At 36.4% G+C, this 22,960-nt stretch overlaps 1 protein-coding gene across 3 annotated transcripts in view; it reads right to left on the bottom strand.

Annotated features, from left to right (window-relative positions):
- Positions 1 to 22,960, bottom strand: part of DIAPH3 (diaphanous related formin 3) — a 535,934-nt gene that overhangs the window by 180,974 nt on the left and 332,000 nt on the right. For all 3 annotated transcript variants that reach the window (XM_061133813.1, XM_061133815.1, XM_061133814.1), the window contains one exon: positions 16,486 to 16,651. In XM_061133813.1, coding sequence (XP_060989796.1) covers positions 16,486 to 16,651 — 166 coding nt within the window. The remainder of the gene's footprint in view (positions 1 to 16,485; positions 16,652 to 22,960) is intronic.

Below are 22,960 nucleotides of genomic sequence, written 5' to 3'. Positions count from 1 at the left end.
TTTATTAAAATTTATTTCAACGCTCTTGGAGAAGGAAATGGCAACCCACTTCAGTATTCTTGCTGGAGAATCCCAAGGACAGAGGAGCCTGGTTGGCTGTAGTCCATAGGGTCAGAGAGAGTGAGACTGAACTAAAACGACTCAGCATGCACACATTTCAGATCTCTAGTATATGTCATCTGTAAGTCTATGGGGTCACACAGAGTCAGACACGACTGAAGCGACCCAGCAGCAGCAGCATCTGTAAGTTAGAGAACTTTGTTGTTGTCCAAAACAATGTTGTATCTGTGAAGTTATTCCTATAGTCTATCATATTTTACATGTCTGCCTTGGTACTATGTTATAATGCACATGCAAGTTTTTGAACTGTATCATTCTGGTGAATTAAGCCTTTTATCGTCATGAAGTAGTATTCCCTTAAGTCTATTTTATGTTTTTCATATCTTACACTATTTCTTCTATTTGTCCTGCTTTATCTATGCTCCTTTTAGACATTTTGGAGTGTTTGTTTTACTTCATATATCTTTCTTGATCTATTCTTCCTCTTCCCGTTTGGAACTTACACTATTTTTTTACTGGTTATACTTGTAATTTTATTACACAAATTAACAAAGTTTCAAGTTAATTGATATTTTGACCTCCCTTCTTCCTCTTTGAACAATACAGAGAATATAAATACCTGAACTCCAAAAAATATCTCTTTCAATTTACTAAACAATTTGTCCAGTAGTTAAGCTCTATCCCATTCTCTGCAAAAGGAACTACACATTGTTTTACTGTATACTTTATTGCTATACATTTAGTTTCATGGTAGGTATGCCCTCTTGTCTCTCAATTTTCTCCTTAAAAAGTAAACTGTGCTTCTAGAAATGTATCCTTCAGAGCAGGGGTGAGCAAACTACAATTCTTGGATCAGTTACATATTTTTATGAATACAGGCTTACTGGAACATAGCCACATGCGTTCATTTATCTACTGCCCATGGCTGTTTTTGCAAGCTATAGCAGAGCTGTGGAGTTGCAACAGAGACTCTGTGACCTGCGTGTATTTACCATCTGATCATCAGAAACTCTACCAATCTCTGCTCTAGAAGGTCTTTTAACAAAGGGATATTTGCAGGAAACGCCTTTATTATTAGCTAACCTGTTTATTTTTTTCCTTGTTCTATAAACAGCTTATGTGGAATATCCCATTTTAAAAGAACTTTTTCTCAACACTTGAGAATATCTGTGTCTATCCATCCCCATTTTTGCTAACAGGAAGTCATCTGCATTTAATTGTTGAGTCACAACGATCATGTCTTCTCTTTCTGTCTGCATTGAAGATCTTGTCTTTTAGTGTTCTAAACTTTCACTACAATATTTTCTTCAAGTGAATTTCGTTTTATTCATCTGGCTTGGTATAGATTGTGCTTCCTATTGTGCAGATACTTGATCTTGAAAACTTACAGCCATCATTTTGAATGTTGCCTTTCATTCATTCCTTTGAGTCTATCTATTTGAGATGTTTCACTGTACAGGGTGAAAGCCTTCAACACCCTGTCTTCCACGTTTCTTAACTGTCTCATACACTGCTAATCTTAGTCTCTCTCTGGATTGCATTCTGGACAGTTTCCTTAGAGCTAGTGTCTAATTCAGCATTTCTTTCTTCAGCAGAGTATAGTTTGCTGTTTTGTTGGCATTGTTCAGTCACTCAGTTGTATTGGACTCTTTGCGACCCCATGGACTGAAGCCTACCAGGCTTCTCTGTCCTTCACTATTTCTTGGACATTGCTCAAACTCATGTCCGTTGAGTCACTGATGCCATCCAGCCATCTCATCCTCTGTCAACTCTTTCTCCTCTTGCCCTCAGTCTTTCCCGGCATCGGGGTCTTTTCCAGTGAGTCAGCTCTCGGCATCAGGTGGCCAAACTACTGGAGCTTCAGCTTCAGCATCAGTACTTCCAATGAATTTTCAGGGTTGATCACTAATGAATATTCAGGTTGACTTCCAATGAATATTCAGGTGGACAGTGACTGTAGTCATCGTCCACAGTGATTTTGGAGCCCAAGAAAAGAACGCTTGCTACAGTTTTCATTGTTTCCCCATCTATTTGCCATGAAGTGATGGGACGGGATGCCATGATCTTAAGTTTTGTGAATGCTGGGTTTTAAGCCAGCTTTTGCACTCTCCTATTTCACCTTCATCAAGAGGCTCTTCAGTTCCTCTTTGCTTTCTGCCATTAGGGTGGTGTCATCTGCATATCTGAGGTTATTGCTATTTCTCCGAGCAATCTTGATTCCAGACTGTGCTTCATCCAGCCCGGCATTTCTCATGATGTACTCTGCATACAAGTTAAATAAGCAGGGTGACAACATACAGCCTTGACGTACTCCTTTCCCAGTGTGGGACACCATGTCTGGTTCTAACTGTCGTTTCAGAGTTCTCAGGAGGCAGCCAAGGTGGTCTGGTATTCCCATCTCTTTAAGAATTTTCCACAGTTTGTGGTGATCCACACAGTCAAAGGCTTTAGCGTAGTCAATGAAACAGAAGTAGATGTATCTCTGGAACTCTCTTGCTTTTTCTATGATCCACCCGATGTTTGCAATTTGATCTTTGGTTCCTCTGCCTTTTCTAAATCCAGCTTGTACATGTGGAACTTCTCAGTTCATGTACTGTTGAAGCCTGGGTTGAAGGATTTTGAGCATAAACATGATAGTATGTGAAATGTGTTTGCTGGTTAATGCATGTTTAATTTCAACCATCATACTTCATTTTCTTAAACTCTCTTTGGTAATCTTCAGTTTCTCTCTTTAATTTCATCCACTACTTCCTTAAACCTCTCACAAATTGTAGCTCAATATGTAGAGTCCCAGGGTTCTTTCAGGACCATTTCGCCACACAACCCCTTGTTTCTTTGTGTGTTCGTTGACTGTGATTAAGTGCTCTTATTTGATTTAACTTAATTTGTGAGAATCTTGAGGATCTAAATCGTAACTGCCTCCAGCACAGAACTTTTAATTTGCTTCTATAAATAACCAGGTATCATGTGTAACCTGTATAAGTTTAATTTCCTTTTGTCCTGGTCTTTGTGTATACTTCTTATTTGGTGTACTTACCCTGCATTTAGCCTGGTCTTAATCTTGGCTTTCCCCTTTGTGTATCTATGCTCAACGTGTAAGTTTCAGCACTTCTCTTTTCTCCTTAATTCTTTTTACTCTCAGAGATTTCCCTTACTTTCACACGATACACCCATGGTTTAGAATGCTTTGTTGAACTGTGGTGAGATGAACCTTTAAGAATCCCTATTATCATATTGTGAAAAGCAAAGTCCTTAAAAATGAATTCTTACAGAAGGCTGACCAACACATAGATCTTGACTTTTTAAATACTTTACTTTAATGTGGCAGTTCTTACATACTCCTCTGGGTACCTTATACATTATGTTTTAGAATCTAAAAGTAAACAACTTAACACTGCATACCCATACAAAATGAGTCCTAGGCAGGCACCCAAAAACGTTTGCTGAATGGAAACAATGTCTTTAAAAATACAATAAGTGTGACATTTCACTGCTTTCAGAAATTATTTTTAAAAATCTGAGCTTATTACTGTATACTATAGAGAGCATACTGGCTAGAAGGAAGAAATCTTAAGTCATACTGTTTTTGTTTGAAACTCCACTTGGCACTAAATAGCTGCATGACTTGGATCTCAGTTTCCTCTTCAGTAAAATAGGCAAAATAATATTTACTTTATGGGGATGTTGTAAGAATTACTTAAATTAATACATGAAATGGGTCACAGAAGTGCCTGACACACAGTAGCCCTTATATAAATGTTAGTGTCTATTCCTATTACTAGTAATATATTATTACAAACTTATAGAATTATATTCATTATTACTATATCATTAACCAAATACCTCAAATACACAATTACTTATCCAGCAACAAACCAAGGAAGAGCCACTTTCCAGCTTACATCATTTATATGTTTCTATCTAAAGAAAATGGGCTAATGCCAGTTTTCACAGATCTTATGAGAATTATAAATTCCTTCCATCCAGAGATGTTGGAATACAATTGGACATGGAGTTGACAGGAAGTACCATTAAAGCATGCATACAACACAGTTGGATTACTTGGCAGGGAAAATAAAGAGGTGAAATAAACATGGAAGTTAGATGTATTCCTGACCTCAAGTCTAGCTATTTACCACTAAAGATTTAATTCTTATATATATGAATTTCACTTACACATATATTTTATGGGCATACTGTAATAATTAAATGAATTAATACATGTAAGTGGCTTACAGAAGTGCCCAGCACACACACACAGACACTCACATTGCTTTTAATACTCTAATATACTTTATGAGATTTTTTTTTTCCCCTTGGAAGAGTTTAGCTTTCTGTGCTTTCCCAAAAAATTCCTCACTTGAAATTTGGTATTTTCGATAAATTAACTTAAAACATTGCCTGATGATACATTAATAATTGCTTTATTTTTCCCCAAAAGTAAAATTTTTAAAATTTACTTTTAGGTGGAGAGTCATTGCTTTACAATATTGTGTTGGTTTCTACCTTATACCAACATAATCGGCCACAGGTACACACACGTGCCCTCCGTTTTGAACCTCCCTCACACCTCTCACTTCAGTCCACCCCTCTAGGTTGTCACAGAGCTCCGGTTTGAGTTTCCTGTGTAAATTTTAAAAAATCAATGTGCCTATCACCCTGTCCCAGAAAAGTCTAAGAAATAGTGTATATTCCAAATAGGCCTTTACTTGACAAACATATGTCTTACTTATAAGATAAAATTGTACTAAAATATAAAATTTGAGTACACAAGTAGACTTGCACAGAGCCTGACTTTCTGATTTTATTTCTCTGTTTGATTGCTGCCTATTTAAATAGTTTAATCTGCCCACCTCAACAATGTTCAACACAAGATAATTTCTTGTATATTTTTGTAAAAGAAAATTCATGGCAATTTTACTAAATAAAAAAAGTGGTAAATACCTTCTTGTTCAGAGTTATATTCTTTTCAACATTAATGGATATTTAAGCTAAGTAAGCCAGGGATTTCTTAGTACAGTTTTTACTTAACTCAAAAATCTTTTCTTCTTGCCTAAGTGTTCAATTTTGTCTCAAGTCCCTAAAATAAGATAAGACAAACTGAATTTAAATCTGCATGCTTTTCAGAGAGACGGGCATTAGGACTATGAAGACACAGGCTAATTTTCCCAAAGTAAAGAATCATAGAAGAGTCCAGCACATTCCCACTAAATGCTTGTTAGGACTTTACTTAACCTTAAGAGGAGGCAATGCTCAGCTATATGGCATGACTGCTTCCTAGAAATTCTTCACGACTACCTTAAAAATGCATTCCTGTACTCCTACTTATATGGAACATGAAAGAAAAAAATTAGATAATTAATACCAGTTAAAAAAGCCTCTGAGGATATAAAAGGTATGTGATCTTGGAATTAGCTTTCCATCAAAATTATTTTTTAACTAAATAGATTATAACTACTTCATGAAAAACAAGTTTATTCTTAGAAACCTCTATTTGCAATAATTACAAGGTAGATGCTTTAGAAAGGCATCTAGAATGACAGTAAAAATTAATCAAGTTATGTCCTCTGGTATTACCAAATCCAATTTAAAAATGCTATCAACGAGAACTGGGAAGCATGATATCCTGGCACCAAAATTTCATCATCTTAACATTCACGGCAAGGTGTTATTAGTTGAACTCTCCATGACCTGTGAAACTTATGAAAACAAAAAACTATCCTTTGAGAATGTCCCAAAGGATGCAAAGGTGCTTATGATTAAACAGTTTTAGCTTCAAGTTGCTCTTTATTGTAAAGTCAGTCTCAAATGAAACACCAAATTACATATTAACTCATTAGGGACTTAATGTTACTGGCCTTTCAAATTCGTGCTATGAGTTTGTTTGCAATTCCTTCAAGCACTTTCTAAAATTTTCAAATAAATGAGAATTTTCAAACAATTCAACAACATATTTAATAAATAAATAAAGTATGAAATATTCATAATTAAGATTCTCCCAAAGTAGAACTTGTTTGTCCATTAAACATGTTTTCTTTCCTTGTATTTGGAAGTGATATACTATAAGTATATTCTTTTCATGTCACAGTTATAAGGCTAAATAAAGGCACGACTAAACACAAGACAGCAACCATGAGGAAGAGTGCTTAGAGACAGGCCTGTTGACAGGACAATCTTTTTTTTTCCCCCAAACTATTGCTAATCAGTTCTTCAAGGAAATCATCCAGTCAGAACCCAGCAACTTTCATGTAAATCTGGTAATGTTTAAACAACATAAAAAGTAGCCTTAAGTCAAGTGCTTTTTTCCTTCCTTCTCTCTCTTTGCTCAGAACATGGAAGACCAGTATATTTAATGTACAAAGAATATGCCATTTTATTCACTTTCATTTGTGGTATACTAGTTATGTGAAGGAAATGGCAACCCACTCCAGTATTCTTGCCTGGAGAATCCCAGGGACAGGGGAGCCTGGTGGACTGTCGTCTATGGGGTCGCACAGGGTCGGACACGACTGAAGCGACTTAGCAGCAGCAGCAGTTATGGGATATCTTTTCAATTACATGAGTTAATATACTTATTATGATGTATTAGCTATTTAGTTGAGTTCTTTTTTCTCCATTATCAATTGTCATTCTATTTACTGTATTAAAATAATCTAGTCTTTCTAGATAAAGAAGATGCAGTACATATACAAAAAGGACTATTACTAAGCCCTTAAAAAGAATGAAATAATGCCACTTGCAGAAACATGGATGGACCTAGACAGCGGCACAAAGTAAGTGAGACGGAGAAGGAGAAATGTCATATGACATCCCTTATATGTGCAATCAGAAATGATATAAATGAACTTACTTACAAAAGAGACACACAGACGTAGAGAAGGAACTTATGGCTGTCAGGGGAGAGGGAGAGTTAAGAGGTCTGGGAGGGTCACGCGCACAGTGCTACACTCGTAACGGGTAAACTAGCACCTCCTCTCTAGCACATGGAGCTCTGTTCCGTGTTACTGCCAGCCGGGATGGGGGGAGCTGCTGGGAGGATGGACTCATGTATAGGTATGGCTGCGCTCCTCTGCTCTTACTTGAAACGACGACCATGCTGTTAATCGGCTATACCCCAACACAAAATATTAGGCTGGTGCAAAAGCAATCAGTTTTGCATTCTTGTACTTTGCTGTTTGATATTAGAATATACTCTGAAATAAATGTGGTTACATTATATAAAAAAATTCTCTAGTCTTTACTTTGTGAGATATTTCAGTAAACAAAATATTTAAAATGTAAGAGATACATTAATACAAATCACCAGTTAATTTATTCATACAGAATCTGTCAGTCAAATGCATTTATTATCCTGCTGAGCAATGCACAAAAAAAATCTTTTAGGTAAAGAGAAAAATTAATCCAATTAATCTAGGTGTAATCGAGAAAAAAGATTAGAAGAACCTATCAGTATTCATTTTCAAGTTGCAAACCCAAATATTTAGCACCTGGAATTGATCTAATTCTTTAAATAAACAGATACTAAAGGATAAGAACAAAAGAAGATCCAACAGAATATTTACTTTGTTCTAGGTTTGGAGCTTTATACTTCTAAGTATGATCTCGGAATAACAACAGTTCCAGTGAAGGTAATTTTCAAATTGTATCCCCACCAAAATCAGGATAGAAGACACTTCCTATTAGAAATACATAAGCTGGCTCAACAACCAATCCCAGGAACTTAATATGATTTTCTTCTCTCTGATAAACTACAATAAGCTCATCTTCAAGATTTCAGGAACACATAGAAAATGCTTAGTGCCCTTGGAGTTCCTGCTGGTCACCTACTTGGTCTATACAGTAATCATCAGAAATGATACTTCAGTTCAGTTCAGTTCAGTCACTCAGTCATGTCTGACTCTTTGCGACCCCATGAACCACAGCTCACCAGGCCTCCCTGTCCATCACCAACTCCCAGAGTCCACCCAAACCCATGAAATGATACCTAGAGATGACAAAAATCAATTTGGGGTAATTTAAATGATTTGGCAAAATAAGATTTGTTCTAGCTGTCCTATATACTAAAATTTTACACTAAAAATATCCTCTCATTGGATGATTTCATTTTTGTTTAGCAAATCACTACTTTAGTCTTAGTATTCACTGGAAAGATAAGTTGTATTTAATCGACAAAAGCAGCAAGACAAACTGAGTTACAACTGATTTTATATTTGCTTACTACACATTATCTTTCAATCACACGAAACAAAATTCAACCTAAAGTCTGCAAACATAAAAGATAAATCTTTAACTAGATGAAACATAACTTTTACAAAATTGTAGACATAATTTAAAGACAGAACTATTGATTGAAAATAGGTAGCTATTTATTTCAAAGTATTATATAAGGAAGCATAAAATAAAAGAGATAAAGTACTTAAACTATCGATCTTACTATAATGAAACGGAAAAGTTGAAAATTACTTGTATTCTCTGTAGAGAACTGACTTATTTTGAGGGTAAATGAACATTATGTCATCTGATCTTCAAACTGTAAAAGCCCTAAGAAATACAAGCTGTTATTAACAGGGAGCTGGTGGGGCTCAGTAAGTTAAGTAACCTGCCAAAGTCACATCACCCAAGTCACTCGAAAGACAGAGCCTGCATTCCCAGCCAGGACTGTCTCCCCAGTAGTGACGAGGAGAGCAAAACATCACTATTAAAAACAAACAAAAGCTGAGGCTCGTCACAGGGAGAATTCAGCAATCACTTAAAACGTGAAGAAACCAAAAGGAATTCTTTTTCTTTGATTGTAATCACACATAATTCATATGGGAGTATATCTGTGGGAAACAAAAATTAGGGAGAAACAAACTGGACTTCATGGACTAGAAAATTTGGAATGTTTAGCACATGTATCGAAACCCAATGCACACACACACACAAGAAAACGACAATGCTCCTCCAACTTTTGTGTATCCAACAGTAATCCCTTTTAAAAGGCAGGGACTGCTTTCTGCTGACCTCAAAACCCTAACCTTAAACTGAGGGGTCCAGATATATACAGTCTTGGAACTTATTTATAAAGCAGGATGTCTAATGATTTTTCCCAGTACATCAACATCCCAACAGAGAAGATGCATGTGACCAGGATAAAAGCTATGTGAACCAAAAGGCTGACTTCTTTAAGTGTAATCACATCAGTTCTATACATGAATATATAATATGGTAAACTTAAAAGGTCTACATAGTTCAGTTGAGTTCAGTCACTCAGTCATCTCCAACTCTTGCGACCCCATGGACTGCAGCACTCCAGGCCTCCCTGTCCATCACCAACTCCCAGAGCTTACTAAAACTCATGTCCAGCATATCGGTAATGCTATCCAACCATCTCATCCTCTGTCGTCCCCTTCTCCTCCTGCCTTCAATCTTTCCCAGCATCAGGGTCTTTTCCAATGAGTCAGCTTTTCGCATCAGGTGGCCAAAGTACTGGAGACTCAACTTCAGCATCAGTCCTTCGAATGAATATTCAGGACTGATTTCCTTTAGGATGCATTGGATGGATCTCCTTGCAGTCCAAAGGATCTAAAGAGTCTTCTTCAACACCAGAGTTCATAACCATCAATTCTTCGGCACTCAGCTTTCTTTATGGTCCAATTCGCACATCCATACATGACTACTGGAAAAACCATAGCTTTGACTAGACAGACCTTTGTTGGCAAAGTAATGTCTCTGCTTTTAAACAGACTGCCTAGGTTTGTCACAGCTTTTCTTCCAAGGAGAAAGTGTCCTTTAATTTAATGGTTTCAGTCACCATCTGCAGTGATTTTGGAGCCCAAAAAAATAAAGTCTGTCACTGTTTCCATTGTTTCCCCAGCTCCTGGCCAAAAAGCGATGGAACCGGATGCCATGATCTTAGTTTTGTGAATGCTGAGCTTTAAGCCAGCTTTTTACTCTTCTCTTTCACTTTCATCAAGAGGCTTTTCAGTTCCTCTTCGCTTTCTGCCATAAGGCTGGTGTCGTCTGCGTATCTCAGGTTATTGATATTTCTCCTGGCAATCTAGATTCCAGCTTGTGCTTCCTCCAGTCTGGCATTTCGCAGAATATACTCTGCATATAAGTTAAGTAAGCAAGGCAACAACATACATTCTTGACGTACTCCTTTTCCAATTTGGAAGCAGTCTGTTGTTCCACGTCTGGTTCTAACTGTTGCTTCTTGACCTGCATACAGATTTCTCAGGAGGCAGGTAAGGTGGTCTAGTATTCCCACCACTTGAAGAATTTTCCACAGCTTGTTTTGATCCACACAAAGGCTTTAGTATAGTCAATAAAGAAGTTGGTAGATGTTTCCCTGGAATTCTCTTGCTTTTTCTGTGATCCAACCCATGTTGGCAATTTGATCTCTGCTTCCTCTGCCTTTTCTAAATCCAGCTTGAACATCTGAAAGTTCTCGGTTCACGTACTGTTGAAGCCTAGCTTAGAAAATTTTCAGCATTAATTTGCTAATATGTGAGGTGAGTGCAATTGTGAGGTAGTTTGAGCATTCTTTGGCATTGCCTTTCTTTGAGATTGGGATGAAAACTGTCCTGTTCCAGTGCAGCCACTGCTGAGTTTTCCAAATTTGCTGGCATACTGAGTGCAGCACTTTCACGGCATCATCTTTTAGGATTTGAAATAGCTCAGCTGGAATTCCATCACCTCCATTAGCTTTGTTTGTAGTGATGCTTCCTAAGGCCCACTTGACTTCACACTCAGGATGTCTGGCTGTAGCTGAGTGGTCAAACCATCATGGTTATCTGGGTCATGAAGATCTTTTTTGTATAGTTCTTCTGTGTATTCTTGCCACCTCTTACTATCTTTTGCTTCTGTTAGGTCCATACCATTTCTGTCCTTTATTGTGCCCATCTTTGCATGAAATGTTCCCTTGATATCTCTAATTTTCTTGAAGAGATCTCCAGACTTTCCCATTCCATTGTTGTCCTCTAATACTCTGCATTGATCACTGAGGAAGGCTTTCATATCTCTACTTTGCTATTCTTTGGAACTCTGCATTCAAATGGGAATATCTTTCCTTTTCCGCTTTGCCTTCAGCTCTTCTTCTTTTCTCAGCTATTTGTTAGGCCTCCTCAGACAACCATTTTGCCTTTTTGCATTTCTTTATTCTTGGGGATGGTTTTAATCATCGCCTCCTGTACAATGTCACAAGCCACCATCCATAGTTCTTCAGGCACTCTGTCTATCAGACCTCCTGCCTTGAATCTATTTGTCACTTCCATAAGGGAATTGATTTGGTCATATCTGAATGGAATAGTGGTTTTCCCTGCTTTCTTCAATTTAAGTCTGAATTTTGCAATAAGGAGTTCATGATCTGAGCCACAGTCAGCTCCTGTTCTTGTTTTTGCTGACTGTATAGAGCTTCTCCATCTTCTGCTGAAAAAATGTAATCAATCTGAATTCAGCATTGACCATCTGATGATGTCCACATGTAGAGTCATCTCTTGTGTTGTTGGAGGAGTGTGTTTGCTATGACCAGTGTGTTGTCTTGGCAAATCTCTGTTAATACTTCATTTTGTACTCAAAGGCCAGAATTGCCTGTTACTCCAGGTATCTCTTGACTTTTGCATTCCAGTCCCCTGTGATGAAAAGGACATCTTTTTTGGTGTTAGTTCTAGGAGGTCATCATAGAACCGTTCGACTTCAGCTTCTTTGGCATTAGTGCTTGTTGCATAAACTTGGATTACTGTTTACTGAATGGTTTGCCTTGTATATAAACAGAGATCATTCTGTTGTTTTTGAGATTGCACCCAAGTACTGTATTTCAGACTCTTTTGTTCACTATGAGGGCTACTCCATTTCTTCTAAGAGATTCTTGCCTACAATAGTTGATGTAATGGTCACCTGAATTCTATTCACCATTCTGGTCCATTATAGTTCTCTGATTTCCAAAACATCGATGTTCACTCTTGCCATCTCCTGTTTGCCCACTTCCAATTTGCCTTGATTCATGGACCTAACACTCCAGGTTCCTGAGCAATATTGTTTTACGGCATCAGACCTTGCTTCCATCACCAGTCATATCCACACCTGGGCGTTGTTTTTGGTTTGGCTCCATCTCTTCATCCTTTCTGTATCTATTTCTCCATTTTTCTCCAGTAGCATATTAAGCACCTACCGACCTGGGGAGTTCATCTTTCAGTGTTCTATTTTTTTGCCTTTTCATACTGTTCATGGGGTTCTCAAGGCAAGAATGCTGAAGTGGTTTGCATTCCCTTCTCCAATGGACCACGTTTTGTCAGAACTCTCCACCATGAGCTGTCCATCTTGGGTGGCCCTACAAGGCATGGTTTTAGTTTCATTGAGTTAGACAAGGCTGTGGTCCATGTGATCAGTTTGGTTAGTTTTCTGTAAGTGTGGTTTTCTTTCTGTCTGTTGTCTGATGGACAAGGATAAGAGGCTTGTTGAAGTTTCCTGATGGAAGAGAATGTTTGTTGGGGAATATCTATGTAGTTAGGTATGTCTAATTAAAACAGAAAAATGATATATTCTTCAGAATAAAATTTATTAGAAACTTTGTTTTTAAACATGTTATTTTTAAGAAGACAAATAACAAAGGAATTCTAAGAAGTAAAAGCACTTAGAAGTATCTCTCGAAGATGCAATGTTTAGCAATATAAATGAGGTGTAAGGTGAAATTTGTTCAAGGAGTTAAGAGTGTTGTTTCAGTGTGCTACTAACTAACTCTGGTTAAAGAAAGAAAGTAGCAAAGGACCTTTCAATGATAAAGAACGTAAGCATTATCAGTATAAGAGGTGAGTGTTGGAGAGGAAACCATGTAATTCGAGCCTAACGATGTAAAAGCAGTTTGAACAAAATTCTGTAATGTGAAGATGAGTGGGAAGTGGGACCAGAACAAACATATTCTTCAAAGTCACAGTGACCAATGAGAGAAACTAACCTCTAACAACAAACACAAGCATGCTACAGTTGTTGGATAAAGTAAAGGCGGACAAGAGGGCTCTTTTACGATCCAACAAAAATTCATCAGTTCATCCTGGAGAAGCATTTTATCCCTACTGAGAACAGGTCCATTGGTAATGGCATATAACAATGAGTTTAAAACCAGACGAAAGTGGAAAGCAATAACTGTTATGGAACAGTACATGACTCAAGGCACAAATTTTGGAGAAGTCTAATGCCTGATGAGCCACCAATTTCCTTAGCCTACAGTGTGAGGTCAAACATTTCCAACTAGTGCCTCCAATTTGAACTTTATTCCCCACATGAGTCCTACAGGAAATAAAAATCCATTACAGAGAGGTACCGACTCTCTACAGCTCCCCTTAACCCTCACCTCACCACAAGGGTTTGCATTAATAGACCTCTAATTTTAAAAGTGAACATTATACATTGCTTATTATTAGAGAAATGCAAATCAAAGTTACAATGAGGTATCACCTCACACTAGTCAGAATGGCCATCATTAAAAAAATCGATAAATGGTAAATGAGGGAAAGGATATGGAGAAAAGGGAACCCTCTTGCACTGTTGGTGAGAATGTAAATTGATACAGCCACTATGGAGAACAGTATGTATATTCCTTAAAAAACAAGGAGTATGACCCAGCAATCCCACTACTGGGCATGTACTCTGAGAAAAGCACATCTGAAGGAGACACAGGTACTTCAATACCCCAGTGTTCACTGCAGCAGTCTGTACAACAGCTAGGAAATGGAAGCAGCCTAGAAGTCTACTGTATTCATGTGATTTTCCAGAACAACCTTCAACATATGAAAGTTCCACATCTATCCCTAATATTTTCATACTAACTCACTGAAATTAGCATAGTTTCTGAAGTTGAATCGTATGGAATTAAACAGCAACCTAAGAGATCAGAAGACATTGACAAACAGACATTTATGTGGCAGTAGTTTCTATCAGTCTTGACACTGTGGTCTTTCTAAACATCTACTGTATAGCACTTTTCTCTCAATTAAAAAAAAAAAAAAAAAGGGACACAATGCCTAAAATTCAAGGACTACAACCATAATGAAAGGAAGAAAAAATTTGCCTGCAAAATTGTTCTTCCCTTATAGTCTTCTTTATGCTTTTTTTTATTCTAAAGAAAATTCCCTCTCCAGATTATTTATTCAAATAAAGTGTTTTATACTTAGCTATAACAATTTTAATTTAGTACAATGTGAATGTGAGTGTGTGTGTGCATGTCTGTGTGTGCAGGAAGTGTGTGGTAGCAGCTACTGCGAGGAGCCATGTGAACTCTGAAACAAAGTATAGCTCTCACTTTATCACCCTCCACCTTGAACCTTTCTCCACTCAAACACTTTTCCCTCTGGCCACCACCTACTAAGGATGCTAAGTTAACCACAGATATCCTACCAGATCTAAGACAGATGTGGAATTAGATGTGATTCAAAACAATACAATATGGACTTGGTCTCTTTCTTCATTTGCCCAAAGTGGGGGATAGAAACAGCAAAAGAATGCAGAGTTATCATGAAGACTGGCTGATACATGTAAGGCATTTGGAAAAATATTTTGTTCATAGAAAATATTCAGTATCTGATGGGTATTATTATTTTATAATTTTATGCATAATTGTGTCATGGATCCTCAAGACCACCCTCAGATTTGATAATTTGTTGGAAGGAGCCACAGAACTCAGAAACGCTGTTATGCTCGCTGTTACACTTTCTTACAGGGAAGAGACACAGAGTAAAATCACAGTTGTCTTCTCCCAGGAGAGTTTCATTATTCCAGCAACATGTCACAACACATGTGATATGATGTACTGACAAGAAGGGAAGTTCAACCAAGCCTTGATACCAAGAGTTATTGAGGAGGTCAGTCATGCAGACCAGAATATAGACCCCCAGCATGACTGACCTTGGCCCCCTCAGTCTTCAACATCACACAGAGGATGAGCGGACACAGTGTGGCCCAAGGCCCCAGGTGAACAAAAACAAGTGTTCACAATAAATCACATTTTTTGCATAACTATCCAGCTTGGCCCCAGGTCCGGGTATACAAAAACTGCTTTATTGGGCAGGATAGTCCAAGAGTATATAGTTGTTCTCCCCAGAGCCAATCAAGGACCAGCAATTTCTTTGAAATGTGCAGGGTCTGAGTATCTCAAGTCTACTGAGTTAATCTTTCATGGCATAATAACTTATTAAGCAACTACCATGTACCAAGAGCTGTGATACTTATCTCATTTAGTATTTAAATACTACCATGAGAAAAGAATTAACATTCCCTTTTACAATTATGGAAACTGAGGTTCAAAAATGTTAAAAGTATTTATAGTCATATAACTAGTGTGGAATCCAAACCCTGTTCTCTCAAATTGCAAAGCCTTTGCTATTCCTACTAAACCATGTTGACTCATAAAACATAAAAATTAAAGTAGCATATTATGCAGTATATCACACATATAAACACATAATAAGTATATCTAATAGTCAAAGTTATTTCTGCTAGTGAAAAAATAATTTTGAAAAACACTGTGAATTTATGGAGGAAATAAACTAGACTTGTGAATCAATTTTCATTTAAAATATTGACTTTTTATTGAAAGGCTATCTAGTCATAACCAGGTGATTATAACTAAGTCCAATAAATTCAGCAATAAAGCTTTCCTAAAATTAAAAATAAATTCAACCTTCTTTAAATTCAACCTTTTTTTTCTTTACACCTCAAAAAGTTTTTAATCCCCATAAACATTTGCTGAAACACAAAAGTGACTCACCCATCTATTACGAACAATGTAATTTTTCATTGTAGAAATGAAAATGTATCACCAGTTTCCCTAGGGAGACAACAGTGCTTTCTCACTTTAATATGTGTGTGGGTTTTTTCCCCCATTTAATCACCTAATACTTTTCAAAAGATCTTTTTAATGCCTAAATGAAAGGATTCCACATCAGAGACCTGACCTCCCTATTAAAGCATCTAAAGGAAACCCCAGGAATGTAAAATCCATTCAAAGGCAAATCACAGGTAGCTTATTGTACAATGCATTAAGAAAAGAAAAGGGAAAAAAAGCTTCATAAAAACTGTACAGAATTTGGTGAAATTATACCACAAAAATAAAAATTGATCTTAGGCATAAAGAAACAAATTCAGAGCCAAAAACTTCTTACAAAAGTGCTTTGTAATCAGCCAGGAGGGGAGTCTTTATGAAAAACTTCAGAATTTGTCACTTCTTCAATCAAAATTTCTGATTACAACTTAATGTTGGGAAGGCCCAAAAGAGAACAAAACACACACTTTTCAATAGATTTAAAAATCTAAAAATTTTAAAGCTAACTTTCAACATCAGAAAAGATAAGTTTTACTACAGACAACAGGAGCAGAATGAACTACTAAACAGTAAATGAAGTAATATAGATTTAAATACTCTTAAAAAACAAATTAAGATTTTTAACATACCATAAACATGGTTCTGAAGTTATTCAAATCAGTCAAGAAGTCTTCTACGGAAACCTTCTTCACGTCGATGGCATAGTATGCCATTATATTCTGGTATAACTTGTCCATGTTTTCATGTAATTTTGAAAGTTTCTCATATTGTTCTTTTGCACTGATAACAAAGCTGTATATTACAGTTAAGGTACTCTGAAATTTACAAAGAAATGTTTTAGGGAAAAAAAAAATCCTTAAGTCATATGTTTTAATTGTTAGCCATTATTACACATCTCCAAAATGCCAAAACTAGCTCTAATAGTTAACCATTTTTACAATTCAATCCATACTGTACAGTGATGAAATCTTCAGTGTGATTCCTAATTAACAGTGGAAAAACAATCAGAAAAGTTAAGTATTTATATATTTAACATTTTGCTTTTATGATTGGGTTCAAGGATATTTTTCTTCTAACTTGCCTATCTTATCAGATGTCATATGATTTAAAATTACAGCTCAGTAGTTTCAATGATATTCAAATGTCTCCTTATACTTGCTAAAAATCTAGACCATAATAGTACTAGTGGTGCTAATAGTGCTAAATATCAATGCATTTATATCTAGTATCATTTCTAATCCTTGGGTGAACAAAAGATTTTGTATACTAAAATCACAAAATCATAAGCAGCTATAATAATACATACATGTATCTCCATATACTGTGTTGTGAAACATCCACATTTGTGAAATACTGTAGGTGAAGTGAACTTATGTAAATAGAAATCACATTTGAAATGCATTCAGAAATTATTATTACATGGAACTTATGCTGATTCATTTGTAATGTACAGTAAGCATCCCTTTATTTACCTACCAAGTTCAGAAATCAATGGTGGTTCATTATTCAGTCTATAAACTAGAATTTATGTCTCAAATAAGACTATATCCACATGGATTACTTACATAGCCTTAACTCCCATCTAAAAGAGGAGTCATTTTCTGCCTTTGCTTGTCCAAACCTACCATTCTAAGCTTAGTTCAATTCTTCCTCCTCCACGAAGCCCCCTACTCTAACCTCTGCAGCTAAGAGTGAGCACTCGCCCCACTGCATACAGAGCACTTGCCGCTCACTGTGACCTGTTCAGTGAGGTTCTGTTCGCCCTTCTAGTTCAATCCCCTGGCAGTGCTTTGCCCTTGCTTCCCTGGTGGCTCAGGCGGGAAAGCGTCTGCCTGCAGTGCGGGAGACCCGCGTTCAATCCCCGGGTCGGGAAGATCCCCTGGAGAAGCAAACGGCAACCAGTCCAGTATTCTGGCCTGGAAAATCCCATGGACGGAGGAGCCAGGCGGGCTACAGTCCATGGCGTCGCAAAGAGTGGGGCACGACTGAGCAACTTCACTCACTCACACTTGCCACATCTTGGGGGCTGATCCCCTGTGACTGTCTGCCCTTTCTCTAGCTGTTGTATTAAGTCAAATCGTCTGCAACTGTATGGGTGCCGACGACTAGTTTCACTCTTCTGTCATCACTCTTAAACTGTGGTAGGAAAGGTAAGAAGTCTCACAAGTCTGACATGAGAGCATATATATATATATACACATATGTATATATGTGTATATATATATATATATACACATATATACATATGACTAATTTGAAGTTGTACAGAAGAAATCAATGCAACATTATAAAGCAATTTTCCTCCAATTACAAAATAATTTTTTTTAAAGCCTGATATAAATCATGGAACTCTCTTCATAAAATCGTGCATATATACATTCATACACACACACAAACACATACAATTTGGATGCAATGTTATGGGCTAACAGAGTTCCTAAAAAGTAGCTACCCTGGACAACTGGTTGCACTCCATGGTGGGCATTCCTAATTGTATGTTCTACAGTCACTCCTATTTTGCCTCATCATGACTTATAAGGCTTTCAGGTTTTTGTTTTTTTTATTTATTTTTAATTGGAGGACAACTGCTTTTTAATATTGAGTTGGTTTCTGCCATACACCAACATGAATCAGCCACAGGAAATAACAGGTACTCCACAAATACTAACAATTTTTTTCTAGTACCTAGGACTATGCCCATTCACAGGAATCAGCTTGGTAAATAAGTTAAAATAAAGCCCTATTATTCAATAACACTTCTTAGATTTTCAGGGAAGAATCAAGAGTAAACAAAATATCAGAAATATGCCTGGACATACTTAAAAATAGCAAAATTCCATTAAATGATGTGATGTGAAAGAGGATCAAGAGCCAAAACCATGGAAATTATATGGTCTTGTTCTAACAGCTAGAGTTTTAAATATTCTTATCATTGTTATCTATATAACAATTTGCTCCTAAAGGAAATGAAGTACAACTTTAAATAGTGGAATTACTGGCAAAAAATTGTAAGACTGTGATTGAATTGCAATGATGTTGGAAATAGCCAAATGAATTCTCAGAAGTATAAAATGACCATCTGATAGAGTGGAATAACGGTATACTTTAGTGAGGCTAGTGGTGGATACTGTCTCATTAAGAGATGGCAGAACCTTCAGATAAAAAATAGTCTTCATCATCTGAAAGAAAAAGCAAACACAGGTGTTCTCATGCCAACTGTTGAACTCCAGTTAGAAATTAATGCCCGTAGCTGTAGTAGTAACAAGGCTTTATTTTTTCCCCAGCACAAGTCCTATATTTATAAAGAGCTTTAGAGAAAGGCAAGTTATTCAACACAAGTTTGATAAAGTTCATTACAGAAATATTGATATATATCCAATTACATGACATTTTTGTGAAATCTATTTTCTTTTCCTTTACCAAGACTAAAGCAATATTCTGATGAACTTCTACTTGACCCAGTGGAATTTTCCCATTTGAAAGGTACATGAGAACCAGATCTGTGTTCACACACATTGAACAACATGTTTAGTTTTGGCCAACTGAGTAGTCAGGCCGAGATTTGGGATTTAAACAAGTTCTGTTCATTCCCAAGCAATACGGCACAAATAGATTCTACCTTTATTAGCATATTACCGCACACCTCCACCTAAGATATCTTTTACTTCCATTAATCACCCTACAAGGATGAGCTTCAACTGGTCCTACACATCTAACACTTTTAACAGATCTTCTTAATGACCCGGGACCCAGATGGCCAGGCAACCAGCTAATCTACAAGTCCTCACTGAGCCCCACTGAGAACGCCTCTTCTAGGCACTGTGGAAAACGCTGGCTAACACGGTCAGCAAAGTCCCCATTTTCCACGAAACATGCATTCTAGAGAGTGGTGACAGACAGTAAATAAATGAATGAGATATTCAGACAGTAATAAGGGTGATAAAAACAAACGTTTGTGCGTGATGTTGTACAGAGTGACAGAGCCTAACTTATGCAGGGCAGTGAGGGAACTCCTGGCTGAGAAAGCGACAGTGACCAAGGCATGCCTGTCACGCCCAACACAGTCAATAAAGCAAGACCTCTGCGAAGGGAGAGATCACTGTAGACCTGAGGGTGTACAGAGGATGAGGAGCAGGATATTTTAACCCAAGTCTTCAAAGTTTGTTGAGAATGTGTTAAATGGAAAATAAGTGAGAGAAAGCAGGGAAAAAAAGGAGGAAAGAAGACTAATTTAAGAGAAAAAATCTGCTCTTACAAATCACTCAATTACCTAACTTGACACTCTTGCAAATGGACCATGTATTATGCAAGTTTACATTTCACTCATTCCACTCTTCCATTTTCCTTCCTAATCACACTTCAATTAAATTAAAATGTACTAAATTGCTTTACCAGAAAAATTCTGTGTTTTATGCAGTGTGAAATATAGATATAAGTAATATGCAAGTCTTTCTCTCAAATAATTTATTGGGACAGTTTTAGCATCTACCTAGTAATTTCTGGAGTGTCCAAAATATTGTTATACAGTGGGACAGCAAAAAAGAAACTGTGAAAATAAAGTGTGATTACAAAGAAGAAATTTAAAGACTAAAAAAATGGAAAAGTGACAACTTGTCATGTAAGTTCTATAGCAAATACAAAAATATCAAGCAAAATGATTTTTTTCTATGAGACTTGGGAGACAGTGGGACAAGGAGAAAAGAGAAATGCAAAGGCTTGTGCAAGGAAAATTTTGAGGGTGATGTGCTAGGATCTATTTGTTATTTTTCCTTAAAATAAGATATATTCCAGAATGTAAAGGTCAAAAGAAAGGAATAAGCATTGCATGACACTAATCCTGGCATTTTCCCAGTTTCTCATGGATAAAGAATTTAAAAAGTATGTACACCTTACATATAATACTTTATATCGATATATAATAATATTGGTGACCCTACCACAAATCACAAAACAAATTTTTCAGGCAAATACTTACAGTGAAATTACTCTAATTACACTTCTCACCAGACTTAGCAATTGAAAAGTAGGGTAATTATTACTAAAAAGTCAATGTGATAATGAAATAACTGTGCATGCCTTTTAAAGAATGTAATTTTGTCTTTTCTAATATTAAGACATGAATGTAAAGAAAACAAGTACTGGTAGAATAAAAATACAATATACTATAACTGAGTGGTACTCATGAAATTTCATGAAATTACAACAAAATTGTATCACTATACTATAAAACAATTAACAAATTATTTAATAGCTCAGTAAATCATGATTGTTTAATCTAAATATCTATTTGCATAAATGCACCATTAATAACTTTGATAACACATACATTCTTTCAGAATTGACTTATGACCCAAACGTTTGATATGTCTTTCAACTAATAAGCACTAATACTTAAGCATAAACAAACTGCCAGTATTAATAACCCCAACTTCAGTTAAACACAGTTTAATTTATTGTGTATTTAGTCCCCAAATTCTTCCATTTTCTTAGATGTAAGAAGCTCACAATTTGCCATTTTAATAAAATCTGTATAAAAGTATTTAATATTCAAAATCTGACTTGTTGTCAGTCCTAATTAAAGTAAACAAAGCTTTGCAATGAATGAATTTAATTACTTAGAAACTAGTATGTCTAAGATGAAGAGCAAACGAGTGCAATCTAATCTCAGCAAAGAATATTTATGATTATAAGCTTTGTCAATAGCAAAGTGCACCAACTGTTCATATATCTGACTTCCAAGAGATACATGAATGCTAATCAGTTCATTAGAGGCATCTAGGTTGTGATATTTAGCGACAGGATGTAGGAGCTTTCTTGTCCATGGAGTGTAATTGTACTCAAAATGAAAAACTGTTTCCAACAAAGCTTCATCCTTCCTGTTTCTGATTTCCTGCTGGCTGCTTTTTATGAGCTGCATACCTTTCAACAAGCCAACATCATTCAGCTTCTGTGTCATATGAACACAAATATGGATAGGTCCTGAATTGTCTGCTGAGCAGAATTCTACTAACCTTATTCTAATCTCAAGAATTTGTTTCAGGTCCTATGTTCCAGATAACTGAGATTCATAATTAGTACATGCACAATGTATTACTGGAAATTGTATGCAAGTAAAACCTTTTCAAAAATGCTTTCTATCTATAGGGAACAATAAAAAGTGCCTCAATGAACAGTTCTTAACGATCACAATACTGTCACATATAAATATTGTAACATGATAAAATGGTGGGTGGGGGGAGTTAAGAATGATGTAACATGCAATTCTACAATAACAAATTTAGGCTTAACCATACTTTGCCAAAGGAGAAGGTGTGGCAAACATATATTCGATGGATAAACACAGACTTCATCTTCAGTTTTCAAAACACAACCTTTTCAAATAAAGACATCCTGCCTAATAAAAGAAGAAACTGTGTGGATAGGAAACATAACGAAAGGAAACAAACACATTAGCCTGAATTGATTATTGCTAGAGTGCATTTTTATGATATTTCCCAAAAGAGATGGTGCAGAAAGCTAAAACTGAACTAATTCACAATTAAGCTGAAAGTATACAGTACAATAAAGTCTATGACAAGCCAAATAATAATTTTGTGATTTGCAAAATCTCAGGGAAGAAGAGATGAAAAGAGGAAAAGTAGTTATTTTAAGCATCTCAGATTAAAATAAAATATTAGGAGTATCTACTTACAAGTGTTTGTTTAGAAATGGGTTATCCTTTCGTATGGAGTTTTGAAGCCCATATGAGATTTTTGTACAATTGTAATATTATAAGGCAAAAGATATCAGTCTCTAATTTCACAGAATGGTTTGGAGAGAAAACTCAACATTAGTTTCTGGAAATAAAAAAAAAGTTTATTACTTCAATTACTCATTAAAGATGAGTTCACTGACAAAAGTGGGGCTTCCCTTATAGCTCAGTTGGTAAAGAATTCGCCTGCAATGCGGCAGACCTGGGTTCGATCCCTGGGTTGGGAAGATCCTCTGGAGAAGGGAAAGGCTGCCCACTCCAGTGTATAGTCCATGGGGTAGCAAAGAGTTGGACATGACTGAGCGACTTTCACTTTCCACTGACAAAGTTAGTGAAACCAAAGATAATGAAAT

The sequence above is a fragment of the Dama dama genome, chromosome 30, assembly GCF_033118175.1.
Source record: "Dama dama isolate Ldn47 chromosome 30, ASM3311817v1, whole genome shotgun sequence".
Taxonomy (NCBI): domain Eukaryota; kingdom Metazoa; phylum Chordata; class Mammalia; order Artiodactyla; family Cervidae; genus Dama; species Dama dama.
The sequence above is the reverse complement of the archived record's forward strand: the minus strand, read 5'-3'. Positions and strand labels throughout refer to the sequence as shown.